Source organism: Mobula birostris, chromosome 17 (assembly GCF_030028105.1).
Source record: "Mobula birostris isolate sMobBir1 chromosome 17, sMobBir1.hap1, whole genome shotgun sequence".
Lineage (NCBI taxonomy): Eukaryota > Metazoa > Chordata > Chondrichthyes > Myliobatiformes > Myliobatidae > Mobula > Mobula birostris.
Genome location: NC_092386.1, coordinates 41,929,110 through 41,943,948, shown reverse-complemented (window position 1 = coordinate 41,943,948; position 14,839 = coordinate 41,929,110). Strand labels below are relative to the sequence as shown.

At 42.6% G+C, this 14,839-nt stretch overlaps 1 protein-coding gene across 1 annotated transcript in view; it reads left to right on the top strand.

Annotated features, from left to right (window-relative positions):
- The first annotated feature begins 11,782 nt into the window (after nt 1-11,782).
- The window catches only part of rasef (RAS and EF-hand domain containing), a 73,558-nt gene continuing 70,501 nt past the window's right edge, over nt 11,783-14,839 (top strand). Inside the window, exon 1 of the mRNA XM_072281576.1 lies at nt 11,783-12,460. Within this exon, the coding sequence (XP_072137677.1) occupies nt 12,162-12,460 (299 nt within the window). The 5' untranslated portion in view covers nt 11,783-12,161. The remainder of the gene's footprint in view (nt 12,461-14,839) is intronic.

The following is a 14,839-nucleotide window of genomic DNA, read 5'->3' as shown; positions in this document are numbered from 1 at the left end:
CATCAATCGTGGAATTAAATTTAGGAGCCGAGAGGTAATGTTACAGCTATATGGGACTCTGGTCAGACCCCACTTGGAGTACTGTGCTCAATTCTGGTCGCCTCACTACAGGAAGGATGTGGAAGCCATAGATAAGGTGCAGAGGAGATTTACAAGGATGTTGCCTGGATTGGGGAGCATGCCTTATGAGAATAGGTTGAGTGAACTCGGCCTTTTCTCCTTGGAGCAACGGAGGATGAGAGGTGACCTGATAGAGGTATATAAGATGATGAGAGGCATTGATTGTGTGGATAGTCAGAGGTTTTTTCCCAGGGCACAAATGGTTGCCACAAGAGGACACAGGTTTAAGGTGCTGCGGAGTAGGTACAGAGGAGATGTCAGGGGTAGGTATTTTACTCAGAGAGTGGTGAGTGCGTGGAATGGGCCGCCGGCAACGGTGGTAGAGGCGGATACAATAGGGTCTTTTAAGAGACGTTTAGATAGGTACATGGAGCTTAGTAAATTAGAGAGCTATGGGTAAGCCTAGTAATTTCTAAGGTAGGGACATCTTCGGCACAACTCTGTGAGCCGAAGGGCCTGTATTGTGCTGTAGGTTTTCTATGTTTCTATTTCCACCACCACTTAGACTAAACAATAAATGCCTCTTCACAGACTCTTACCATACTCCATTCTCACATTCATGGCTCTCAGCTTGCTTAGACTTCCACCTAATAAACCGCATTAGGCATATTAGCTAAACACATTCACACATTTCTTTTTGCTAGATGACCGGTTTTAATAACAGCGAACAGATGTGAACTGCAACACCTCACACCCCTGGAGGAGTGATTACTGTATGGTGCTGGATCAGCCATTATGAAGCTGTCAGCCAGTGGTGGAGCTGAGATCATTGTAGTTGGTGTTATGTTCATGCCTCCTCTTTTTAACTTACCACTACCCTCTTTCCCCCATGCTCTTCTAATTAGGATCCCCTAATGATGAGACATGTATCTGTCATTTTCTTCTTGTAAACCCACTTAATTGCCTTTCCCCTCTCACAGGACATACAACAGTAAAGCACTTTTGGCCCTTTGGCCCATGATATTGTACTGATATTTTATTCTACTTTAAGATCAATCAAACATTTCCCTCCTGCATAGCCTTCCATTTTTCTTGCATCCATGTATTGCTTAATCAAAGTGTTGCTTAAAAGTCCATAATGTATCTGCCTTTAACACTATCCCTGACAGTGAATTCCATGCACCCACTACTCTCTGTGTTGAAAAACCTACCTTATACTTTCCTTCAATCACCTTAAAATTATATCCTCTTGTATTAGCCAAGGCATTGGCTGTCTTTCTCAAATCTGTTGGAATTCCTTGAGGAAATAACAGGCAGGATAGACAAAGGAGAGTCAGTAGATGCTGTTTACTTTGACAAGTGCCACACATGAGGCTGCTTAACAAGCCAAGAGTCCACAGTATTACAGGAGAGATACTAGCATGGATAGAAGGTTGGCTGATTGGCAAGAGGCAATGAGTTAGAATAAAAGGTGTCCATTCTGGCTGGCTGTTAGTGACAGGTGGTGTTCTGCAGGGGTTGGTATTGGGACCACTTCTTTTCATGTTATATGTCAACGATTTGGATGTTGGAATTGACGACTTGGCCAAGTTTAAAGATGATACAAAGGTAGGTAGAGGGGCTGGTAGTGTTGAGAAAGCAGGGAGTCCACAGAAGGGCTTGGACAGATTGGGTGAATGGGCAAAGAAGTGGCAGATGGAATATGGTGTGGAGAAATCTATGGACATGCCCTTGGTAGAAAGAATAAATGTGTAGACCATTTTCTAAATGAGAAAATTCAAAAAACAGAGATGAAAAAGGACTCGGGATTCCTTGTGCGGGATTCCATAAAGGTTAACTTGCAGATTGAGTCAGTGGTAAGGAAGGCAAATACAATGTTAGCATTTATTTTAAGAGGTCTAGAATAAAAAAGCAATGATTTGATGCTGAGGCTTTATAAGGTCAGACCACACTTGGAATATTACAAACAGTTTTGGGACCCTTACCTAATGAAAGATATGCTGACATTGGAGAGGGTCCAGAGGAGGTTCATGAGAATGATTCTGGGAATTAAAGGGTTAACACATGAGGAACTTTTGATGGCTCTGGGTCTGTACTCACTGAAGTTTAGAAGAATGGGGTGGGGCGGGGGATCTCATATTGAAACCTGTTGAAAGGCCTGGATAGTGTGGACATGGAGAGGATGTTTCCTATAGTGGGTGAGCCTAGGACCAGAGGGAATAGAGGGATGTCCATTTAGAATGGAGATACAAAGGAATTTCTTTAGCCAGAGGGTGGAAAATCTGTGGAATTCTTTGTCCCAGGCAACTGTGGAGGCAAGTCATTGAGTTTATTTAAAGCAGAGGTTAATAGGTTCTTGGTTAGTCAGGTTGTCAAAGGTTACAAGGAGAAGGCAGGAGAATGGGGTTGAAAGGGATAATGATTCAGCCATGGAGAAGTGGTGGAGTAGGCTTGATGAGCCAAGAAGCATAATTCTGCTCCTACAGTATACAGTATCTTATGGTCTTATGGCTGTCCACTCTATCTTGCCTCTTATCATCTTCTACACCTCTATCAAGTCACCTCTCATCATTCACTCTGAAGAGAGAAGCCCTAGCATGCTCAACCTTTCCTCATGAGACATGTTCTCTAACCCAAAGAGTGCCCTGGTAGATCTCCTCTGCATCCTGTTTATCATCCTTCACTTTCTGTGGGCAAGCCAGTTCTGAATCCACACAGCTGAACTGCCCTGGACCCCACGGCTCCCACCTTTCTGAATGAGCCTACCATGGGGAATCTTGTCATACACCTTTCTAAAATCCAAACGTGCAGCATCTGCTGCTCTACCTTCCTCAATTTGTTTCGCCTGAAATAATTCAATCAGGCTCAGGAGACATGACCTGCTCCTCACAAAGCCATGCTGACTCTCCCCAATCAGGAGATTCTTCTCCAAATGTTCCTGAATCTTTTCTCTAAAAATACTCTCCAAATGTTGGCCCACCACTGATGCAATACTCACTGGTCTATAGTTTCCAAAATTACAGCTGTTACCTTTCTTGAATAAAGGAATAATATGTTTGATGCTCCAAACATCTAGTACTACGCTTGTAGCCAGTGAAGGTGCAAAGGTCATTTCCAAAGGTGCAGCATTGTCTTCCCTTGCTTCCTGGTGTAACCTAATCTATATCTCCCTGGCCCGGGAACTTACCTATCCTCGTGTTTTCAAAGGTTCCAGCATGTTCCAACATATTAGGCTGTTCTGTGCTGTCCTTACATTTGACAAGGTCCCTCTCACTGGTAACCAAATGGTTCCTTCTGTCCAGGGGTGCATGAGAAAAGAGCAATGATGTGCTGTCTGCTGCTCTCAAAGAGCAGTTCACTGCTTTGCTCATAGCAGAGAGCAACAGAGATGGAATCTGCTTACAGTGAAACCACTGAGCACTAAAAGCAACCAAGGCTCAGGGGAGGGACAAATGGCAGTTCCAAGTGCCCAGCATATGAAGCTGCATTTGAAATCTGCTGTGGAAGACTGAATAAAACTGATAGTGCACACAAGGGAACAGTTGGTACGTTGGCAGATTGCATTACAACCTTATGGATCCCTATCAAATATCCTTTCAATCTTATCACAAAAAAGAAACACACACAAATTGCTGGAGGAACTCAGCAGGCCAGGCAGCATCTACGGAAAAGAGTACAGTCGATGTTTCGGGCCAAGACCCTTTGGCAGGACCTTTTAATCTTCTCTGTTTTAAGGAGAACAAACCCAGGTTCTGCAGTTTTACCCTTTTGAATTTCTTCGTGTCTGGGACGTTTCTGGTCAGTCCCTTCTGCACTCTCTTCTGCATATTCACATCCATCCTTAATACATGGCAACCGGAACTAATAATTTAAAGAGCGAGTTAGCTTTGTTTGTCGCATGTACATCTAAACATCTAACGAAATGCAATGTTTTGCATCAAAGAACAACACGATCCGCAGATTGTGCTGGGGGTAGCCTACAAGTGATGCACACTCCTAATGCCAGCGTAGCATGTCTAGAACTCATTTAATTTATATGTAATCTAACCAGTGTTTTGAGAAAGTACAACCTCTTCGTTTTGACTGATTATATTCTGTGCCTCTGTTTATGAGGCCCAGTTTCCCTATATGTTATGCTTTTCTTAATGGAAAAAACTGGAAACTGAGGCCCAAACTGTAAGTTCAGCTGAACTCCCTTTTTTTCCCAGGTTTAAATTATGCTGAGGTATTGTCCAGTTTTCTGTAGAATACAAATCCACAACTTAAAACAGACATAAATTTGTGCAGTCAGCATAACCAATTACAGTTCAAGGAAATACAAAACCTACAATTCCTTACCCAGAATTTCATATTTATGCTTCCACTCATTTAGATGTTATTCATACAAAACCATACACCAATGTGTCTAAAGCATTGCATTTCAAGGAAGCATTTGAATTTAATGTGACATTTACTTAGCATAAAATTCAGAAATAGAATATAGAGTATAAAACTAAAATAGCAAACTCAATGGATTTTAACTGTAATTTAATGCTGAAAAATATCTCTAAATTTACTATTGTGCCTAAAATTTCAAAGCAGTGTTGAGAATTCCCCATTCCGACTCTTCACATCCACTGACACGTGCATTTGAAACCTGTGGTTACATTCCTAGCCGGCATGCAAATTTCAATCAATTACATGAAAGTCTGATGGATAGATTTACAAAATCAAGGAGACTGGGGCACATTGAACATAAACGCGTAACCCATTTAAGCTCAAAACTCCAAGACTCTTTCAAGCCCTAGAGTTTGTTTACATTCAGATTACAGGTGGACCAGGGCAGAGATATGCGGAAAGCAAGAGGTCATAGTGCTTCGACATGATGTCAGAGTGAAATTACAACATGTTAAGTACGTGTCAAAAATGTAAGAAAGCTATTAATGACTTTCAAAACATTATGTCTGCACTCAGTTATGTCTACACATGGTAATGTTATGTAAATAAACCAAAATACTACACATTTGCAAAAGCTTGTATGCACCATTTACACAAATGGCAGAAAAATGGACAACATGACGTTACCTGGCTTGGTATAGAGACTTAGAAAGATGCATTGGACGTGGCATGGACTAGCTCTCCAATTTATCTAATTATTGATCAGCCACTCTATTTTCTAATTACATATATGCTGCTTACTGATGTACTTAATTGGTTGTAAGTTGCTTTAGGAAAGATCAAAGTTCTAAAAATGCTAAAGAGAACACAGAACAATACAGCACAGAAACAGAATTTGAACTCATGATATCTATGCCAATCATGATGCCGACTTAAACTACACATATTGTTACATATCCCGTGAGCATGATGTAATTATCTTGTGAGCATTTTGTCATTATTTTGTGATAGGCATGATGTAATTGTCTCATGATAGCAGAGTGATGTGATGTCATGTGATGGCATGGTATAAAAGAAAAGCACACCACTGTGACGCAGTTCTCATTTTTATTTTTGGTACAACGTTGCTGTTGCCAGTCAGATGTTTTGGAGACGCCACTGGTTTTGTTTGTTACTCGTTTATTTTCCCCTTACAGTCCAGTATCAGAGAGTGAAGACATTACCAGCATTATCAGAACCCAAAGGATTGGGTAAAGTTAACATCGTTTGGCGTCTTGGGAATGATCGACCTATTTGAATTTTTGTTCAGGAATTGTGGCATGCACATTTGAGTTAAACCCCTGCAAGGTCCGGAATGTTTGTGCAGTGACTACCCTCCAGCCAAAAGGTCAGTTCCTTTAGGACAATTTATTTCTTTGCGATTTCTTCGGACAAGGCATCTCTCAACTGTGATCGGCAGATTTGTCATTACTCCAAAAGAATCGTTGTTTCAGGGAAGTCTCTCCTTAATGTCTGTATAAATCACTTGGACTTATTAAACTACCACCTTAAGACTGTGCTTAAGTAAGATCTGTTAAGAATTGTCTTTACGTTCGACTGTTTGATAACTATAGATGCATAACGCTGTTAACATTCTTTAAAGTTAATTGTGTTTACTGTTCCATTTTTTTTAAAGTAGGGGTTAATAAATTGTGTTGTTTATTTATAAAAAATGGACTCAAATTCATAACTATTGCTGCTGGTTCATAACAATATGCCTGCACATGATCTATCTCCCTCCATTCCCTGCTCTTTCACATTTCTGTCTAAATGCCTCTTAAATGCTGTTGTACAGTCATTCCAAGCACCGACTGCTGTCCGGGTTAAAAAAAAAACTACCTCATTAATCTCACTTTTCCCTCTCACCTTAAAGTATTATTTGTTATTTTCACCTCAGGAAAAAAAGTCTTTATCTATCCTCTCCCTGCTTCTCATAATTCTATCAATGTAGGTTATTTTTGAATGACTGCATCCTTCAGCCTTCCTGATATTGGTGCCATATCACTTGAGTATTCGAATCACCAAGGCACAGAAGGCTATGGACCTTATGCTGGTAAACAGGATTAGTATAGATGGGTTCTTCAACATTTAAAAGTCAATGATCATTCGATTTAGGTTAGCTATATGGAGTCAAGGAGAGATAATGTATAATTGGAAGAAAGCCAGTTTTAATGGATTGAATATAGATTTGTTAGAGCTTAAACTAAAATCAAAGATAGGCAGGAAAAATTACCCTTAAAGAATTTTACCTTTCAATTCAGGTGCAGTCCAGGAATATTCACATGAAGGGAAGGGAAAAATAATCAAAGTCAGAACTCAATGAATTATAAAAGAAATAGAGAGTAAGATGGAACAAGAAAAGGTACATTGATAGTCAACATAAAAAGTCCCTGAATGTTCTCTGTTAGAGTTTAAGTAGAAAACAGATAGTATAACAAGACAAAGGATACTTAGGAACAAAAAAGTAAATTTATCAAAGTATATTTCTGTCACCTTATCCAACCCTGAGATTCATTTTTATGCAAGAATTCATAGTAAATACAAGGAACACCATAGAATCAATGAAAAACTGTACACAAGATGGGCAAACAGTCCATGTACAAAAGAGAACAAACTGTGTAAACACAAAAGGAAAAAACCAAAAGATTAATAATAGAAATATGCAATAAATATGAGATGAAGAGTCCTTGAAAATGAGTCTGTAGGTTTGGGGAACAGTTCAGTGTTGGCTAGAGTGAAATTGAATGAAGTTATCCCTCTGGTTCAAGAGCGTGAGTGAGAATCCTGCCAATCTGTCTGTATCCTGCCTTCAAATTTGTGCTTCCAAAATGAATCACTTCATGGTTTTCTAGGTTGTGTCATGGTCCAGTCCGTGAAGTCCACTTTCTGGTTCACGGTCAAGTCCATGGACTAAGGACTCCGGGTCTTCCAGCTGTCCCTTGTTTTGGTTGGGTTAATCATAGGCACCTGCTTCCCTCTTGGGGCTTGGAATATAAGTAGCCTTGGGATTGAATGTGGGTGGCTGGTTTGTCTTGTCAGTCCCCCTTAGAGCAACCTGCTGGTGGAAGGCTAGTAAAACCTTTCGTGATCTCTAGGCCTGGTTGGAGGACCATTGCTTCATGGAGCCTTGTTACCACTCATTGGAGTAGTCTTTGTGGTATGGATTTGGCCGTTTCTCAGGCCAGCTGAGTGGCCATCAGCCACTCAGAGCTAGGTAGGGATCCGGCTGTTTCCATAACCAGCAGAGGTTGCTGGCTGTAACTGCGACTCGGAGCAAAGATGAAACTGTCTGTTGTTTTTTGGTGTTTGTCTCTTCTTGTCCTCACCTCCATAGGGCAAGTCAGGCCATTTTGCTGTTGCCCTGTGTGGGGGAGGGGGGGGGAAAAAAGATCTTTCTTGTCATGTCTTTGCCTCTGTTGGGTAAGTCTGGCTATTCCCCGATGGATGGTTCTGTCCCACTTTTTTGTGGAGAAGTTGAGTCCCGGCTTGTCTAAGTATAGTCCCAGCTCTATGTCTATGTACTGTCCTGTCTCATGTTGGTGTCGTGTTAATGATGAGTCCCAGCTTTTTGAAGGGCAAGTCCCAGCTCTATGTTGATGTTCAGTTCCCAGTCGGTCTCTCAGCTCCAGCCTCTGAGTTATCAGCCTCTGCATTTCAAGATGTAGATCCAAGAACCAACCAATCAGAACATCTTTGCGCTGAGTGAAGAAACTAGAGCACTCAGAGCAAACCCACGTGTTCACGGGGAGAATGTACAAACTCTACGTAGGGAACAGTGGGAATTGAACCTGGGCCACAAAATGTTGTGCTAACCCTACGATGCCGACCCACCTCATTTTTAACCCCATTGGTTGATCTGTGCACCTGGTTATTTCCTATCTTATCTTTTAAATTTCCAAAGACCCTGTGCTATGTATTGTTTTCATTCTTTGTATTCCATTTGTGGCACTTAGAGTTAATATATTGTCATTTGAGTTTGTCATTAAATCTTTGTTTTCTTCCTTTTGCCTTTTTATCCTATAAATCTAATCTAGGTGCCATACAATTATTAGGTCTTGGGTCTTGAGCTTGGATTGGGATCCTCAAGGCTTGGGTTCTTGGAGCTTGGCCGCAGGATCTTCGAGGTTGGGGTTCTACACCTTGTAATACAGAGGCTGATAACTCAGAGGCTGGAGCAGAGACACCAAATTGGAACTAAACATCAACATAGAGCCAGGACTTGTTCTTCAAAAAGCCAGGACTCATCATTAACACAACACCAACATGAGACAGGACAGTACATAGATACAGAGCTGTGACTATACTTAGACAAGCCAGGACTCAACTTCTCCACACAAAGGTGGGACAGAACCATCCATTAGGTAATAGCAGAACAGCTGGACTTATCCAACAGAGGCAAAGACATGACAAGACAGATCCCCCAGCAGGGCAACAGCAAAACAGCCTGACTTACCCCACAGAGGTAAGGACAAGAGACAAACACCAAAGAACAACAGACAGTTTCAGCTCTGCTCCAAGGTTGTTCCAAGTCACAGTTACAGCCAGCAACCTCCACTGGTTACAGAAACAGTTGGATCCCTACCTAGCTCAGAATGGCTGATGGCCACTCAGCTAGCCCAGGAAACAGCCAAATCCATACCACAAAGACTACTCCAACAAGTAGCAACAAGGCTCCATGAAGCAGTGGTCCTCCAACCAGGCCGAGAGATTACAAATGGTTTCACTAGCCTTCCATCAGCAGGTTGCTCCAAGGGGGACTGACAAGACAAACCAACTGCCTACACTCAACCCCAAGGCCACTTATATTCCAAGCCCCAAGATGGGAATCAGGTGCCTATGATTAGCTCAACCAAACAAGGGACAGCTGGAAGACCTGGAGTCCTCAGTCCACAGACCGGACCGTGAACTGGAATGCGGACTTCACGGACCGGACCATGACAAAAACTTTGACAAACTTCTCTAGATGTGTGGTGGAGAGTATATTGACCGGTTGCATCATGGCCTGGAAACACCAATGCCCTTGAAAGGAAAACTCTACAAAAAGTAGTGGATACAGCCCAGTCCATCACGAGTAAAGTACTCCCCACCACTGAGTGCATCTATACAGAGCGCTGCTGCAGGAAAGCAATATCCGTCATCAAGGACACTCACTAGTATCGCTACTGCTATCAGGAAGAGGTTACAGGAACCTTAGCATTTACACCACCGGGGTCAGGAAAAGTCATTACCCCTCAACCATCAGGATCTTGAACCAGTGGTGATAACTTCACTCAGCCACACAGTATGGACTCACTTTCAAGAATTCTTCATGTCATGTTCTTGATCTATGTTGCTTATTTACTTATTATTATTATTTATTTTTGTTCTTTTCTAATTGTACATTTTGTTGTCTTTTGCACATTGGTTATTTGTCCCATACCAGCAACCAAACTTCTGCACCTGCCTATTTCCTTTATTCAGTGCCTTACAGCTGAGACAATACTTCATCTGCAATTCTTTTGGGGTCATCTGCTGTATCTTTTCCTCCCGATGTGGCCTCCTCTAACTGGTGAAGCTGAATGTAAATTGGGGGACTGCTTTGTTGAACACCTCCACCCCACCCCAGAATTTCCAGGTGGCCAACTATTTAAATTCCCATCCCCTTTCCCATTCAGATATGTCAGTCCAAGGCCTCCTCTTTTGCCATGATAAAGCCACTCTCAGCATGGAGGAGCTTCACCTCATATTCCATCTGGTAGCCTCCAGCCTGATGGCATGAACATTGATTTTTCCTTCTGGTATTTTTTTCCTCCACTTTCCTCTTCTTCTATTATCCACTCTGGCCTCTTCCCTCACCTGTCTATCACCTCCTGCTTCCCTTTCTCCCATGAACCGCTCTCCTCTCCTATCAGATTCCTCTTCTCCAGCCCTTTACCTTTTCCACTCACTTGGCTTCACCTACCATCTTCTAGCTAGTCCTCCTCCTCCCCCCCCCACTTCCTTTTTATTCTGGCATTTTCCCTCTTCCTTTCAAGTGCTGAAGAAGAGTCTCAGCCTGAAACATTGACTATTCGTTTCCATGGATGCTGCCTGACCTGCTGAGTTCCTCCAGCATTTTGTATGTGTTGCTTTGGATTTCCAGCATTTGCAGAAACTCTTGTGATTATGTTTGCCTGTTCTGCTGGTGTGATCTTTCATTGATTCTATTGTGTTTCTTGGACTTACTGTGTATGCCCACAAGAAAGACTATCTCAGGGTTGTATATGGTACATGTATGTACTTTGATAATCGATTTACTTTGAGCTAAAGACTTGAAGTTGGGTATGCCAGGGACTACTTCAAAATCTACAGACGACAGCGTTGGGCCATTACACCACTCTTCTGTTATTAATTCAGCACAGTTTTCCCTTCCATTTGCCTACTATCCTCTATTTTGCACCATTTCTTAAGTCCATCACCCCTACTAGGGCATAGGCTACTGACAACAACTTGTCCTTAGTCCTGGGCCAGTCTTTCATATTATCCCCTGGTGTGAACCCATCTTCCAAGATCCTCCCTCTCCCAAGGTTGAGGTCCTTGGAGCTTCTGTTGGCATTTCTGGGTTTTTATGGGATGGGGATGCCAGTCCCATGCCGAGCTCACCGCCTTTCTAAATAATCTTATGTCAATGTCATTTCGAAAAGGTAAACACGATTACATTTTCAAAAAGAACAATCTAAAGGAAATTAGGATGTGACCCAAATCTTTCTATCAGAAATGGATACATAGATGAGGTAGCTGTCAAGATTTTTTTAATATTTAAAAAAAATCATCTTGTAGCCTACAGCGCTAAGGTAGCTTCATTATCTTAGAAAAGGAATGGTTTGGAATGTCTCTACTAGAGACCGACAGTGTGATCATTAAGATTATGCGAAAATATATTTTAAACTGAAGTTGTAGGAGAAGGAAAACGGAAAGTCCGTGAGGAAGTCCTTAGGGAAGCAGGCGTGAAAGAATGAAAGTCTCTTGAGAATCAGAAGGAGCACAATGGGAATTTCGGCTTCCTTTTGAATCCATGAGAAGGACTCAAAGCCCAAATAATGAAACAAATCGATCAGTTCTGACGCTTGTGTTCCACCGGTGGACACCAACGGAATGTCTGCCAACGGTATTTTCTTTCATTCAATTTCCGGACGGAGTTTACTAAAGTTCCGTTCGCCGACTGGGGCAACTTTTGAGGCCAACGTAGACCAAACGCTTAGTCACGGGAAGGAGGGTGGGAGTAAACTTTTTTTCAGTCTATCTCACAGATGATTTCCTGGCCACCTCTCCGGTGACTAGGTGTAAAGGACACGGAGTTCTTTAAACAATGCCGCTAGGTGGGACAGGGTGGCTGACGTCAAGAGGAGCTCTGCTCCTCCTTACACCTGGCAGATTGAACGAGTTCTGAGGCACCGTCTGCGGCTCCGAATGGCCGAGTCATTTCACCTCGCGGAGGGGGTCGGGGGGCAGCTGGGTGGGCGCCGGACACTGCCGTTCGGACCACTGCACTGTGACTGAAGCACAAACTGTACACGAATGAAAGATACAGCACTACAAGTTCGAGAGTCATTGTCTTTATCTGGTCGTGCAAAGGAAGGAGGGAGATTGAGCTGAGCTTGCCTGGTTGAATATTTTCTCTTTTTTTTGCATGTTGTGTGTGCATACTTTCGTGGCTCCATTTCCGGATGGAAGAGGAGCACAGACTTCGCGCTCTCTTCCACGCTTGCGATGTGAACAATTCCGGACGCATCGAGTATGATGAATTTTTTACGGTCTGCTTGGAGCTACAAGTACGCGAGTCTGAGGTCGACGCTATCTTCGACAAGCTCGACTCCAACAGAGACGGCTGCATCAACTTCCGCGAGTTCGCCGAAGGCTTTCAAGAAGTTTCTGAGATGATTAACTTCGAGGCTTTGAGTGTTGTTGAGCCTGACTGGGACGAATTTCAGCAGAGACTGGGCGAAGAAGCAAAGTTCATCCCAAGGTGAAACCCTGACATATTGCTAAAGTAACAGTCCCCCAGTATTGGCCCCGTGTGTCGTCACGGGTTATTTTAGGATATTACGGATTTGGGACTTTGTTTTCTTATTTCGATCTCGACTGGTTTACTGGCCCTAGTACAGGTTTTGGGGGTTTAAGGAGTCGGGACCAAGCCCCGGTCCTGGCTGAACGCAATGGGTCAGAGCAGTTCACCCCGTGTTGGGTCGCGATGCGCTCCAAACAAACCCGGCCCGACATCGCCTTGTTTGCATTTCTGTGAACGCCGGGAGGTAACAGGGGAACGGGCATCCGGAGAGTGCTTTTGCAAACTGATTATTGCAATTACTGGCCCGAGCCCTGGGGGTTAGAATTTTATTAAGTTTCAGCTGCCAGTTGATTGAGTACGCAAGAAGCAAGGTTCGCCGGCGTTTAGCCAGACGCAAGGTGTCGCTTTTCTTTAAAGTAAACCGGATTGGGGTTTCACCTTACTCTGTTGTATCTAAAGGGATTTGTTTTATAGCCCAAACGTAGCAGACCTTCAGTTAATGGTCAAAATGGGAGTTTTCGGTACAGCTACGTGAGAGGTGCCACCCCACCTTAAAAGGGGAAAACCTCATTTAAAACAGGAAGGCAGTGGCTGCGGGGATTGGGAAGGCAAATGGTCCACGGCAGGCTTCCAACTTCTCTCATTGTAACAACACGTCCGGGCTCGGGGGGAGGAGGCGACAGGAATGAGTTTTGGAAAGGGCCTGTTTCCATATTTACGAATATCTAAGATTAAGAGTAGGGACGAAGACATTAGGAGCTTTTAAGGAAATTAGAGAAGAACATGACAGAATTAATATAATGTAGATGATTGTGGTTTGCAAAACAGTAAAACTGTATTTGAATGGAGAAATTGAACGCCCACATTTCACAAAGCCAGTTTGGTGTCCATTAAAACACCCCATTGACCGGTCGCAGCAAACAATTAAGAAAGCAAAAGTTCCATTGACTTTAGACTGAGAAGATTCTAGTACTGGGGTGAATATGCCATACCACCATTATGAAGTGTCTTGGTGAAGGCTCCACCTGGAATACTATGTAAGTTTTTGTCTCCTTTCCAAAGGAAGGCTGTAGCTGGTGTAAATTCCTGTGACTAACTATCGGCTGCAGGGAATTTAGCAGTGAGGAAAGATCAATAGGTTTCAATAGGTATGTTTAATGTCAGAGAAATGTATACAATATACATCCTGAAATTCTTTTTCTTTGCAAACATCCACAAAAGCAGAGGAGTGCCCCAAAGAATGACAGTAAAATGTTAGAACCCCAAAGCTCCCCCAACTCAACCCTCCTACACGTAAGCAGCAAAGCAATGACTCCCTCATCGCCCCCACCAGCAAAAAAAGCATCAGCACCCTCCACAGAGCACTCAAGTGTGCAGCAAGCATCAGTAAAGACACAGACTTGCAGTACCCCGAAGATTACTCATTCACCCAGTAATTTGACATACCACAGGCTGTCCCTCTCCCTAATGGAAAAAGAGGTGTCCCCATTTCACAGTAGTTGGGCAGATTAGGTTTGTACGCTGTAGTGTTTGGTAAATGAGAGCATCTCATTAAAACTTGCATTCTTATGGGTCATAACGAGCTGTATGAAGGGAGAAAGTCTCTGAATTTGAGTCACAGTTTCAGAATAAGAAATAGGCTGCTTAGGTCTGTGATGAACAACTTCGCAGTGAGTTTTTTTGGAAATCTTTGGAAGTTTCTGCTCCGAGGCTATGGAATCTCAGTCAACCATGAACTTATCAATTTCAGAACATTAGTGGGGTAGGTACTGGAAAGTGGATCTGAGATCTCAATGTGTGTCAGAGCAGATTCTAAGCAAAATGGTGTACTCTTGCTTATGTTGTTGTGGTTAGCGACTCTGTTTTAAAAGGTGAGGGGAAACGTCTACTTTGTGTAATAGTTACATGTACTGATCTTTGGAAGGCCGGGAGGGCAAGACATTGGGATTGCTGACTACGGAGTTCTAAACACAATTGAAGACTAATCTGATATAAATAAAAATCAAGTACCCTCACTAAATGGAGGTTATACAGTAGCTACCCAGTCTGCAAAGACTAGTTAATCTTCCATGGAGAGTTTAGCTGCAAAAAACAACAATCTTCTCACTATCAAGGAGAAGATAATTCTAGCTAACAAAGTAGTTCATTTATTTTCCATGATACATGTTTAAATTCAAATGATATTCTTAAAATGCATTAAAAATTCACCAAAGGTTTCTATCGCATAAAAGATTTCCAAATTACAAACCATTTCTAAACCACAAAGTATTTCCAAAACACAGGTACAATTCCTATAAACTAAAAAGGAATAGCAATGAACTGCAGATGAATCAGTTC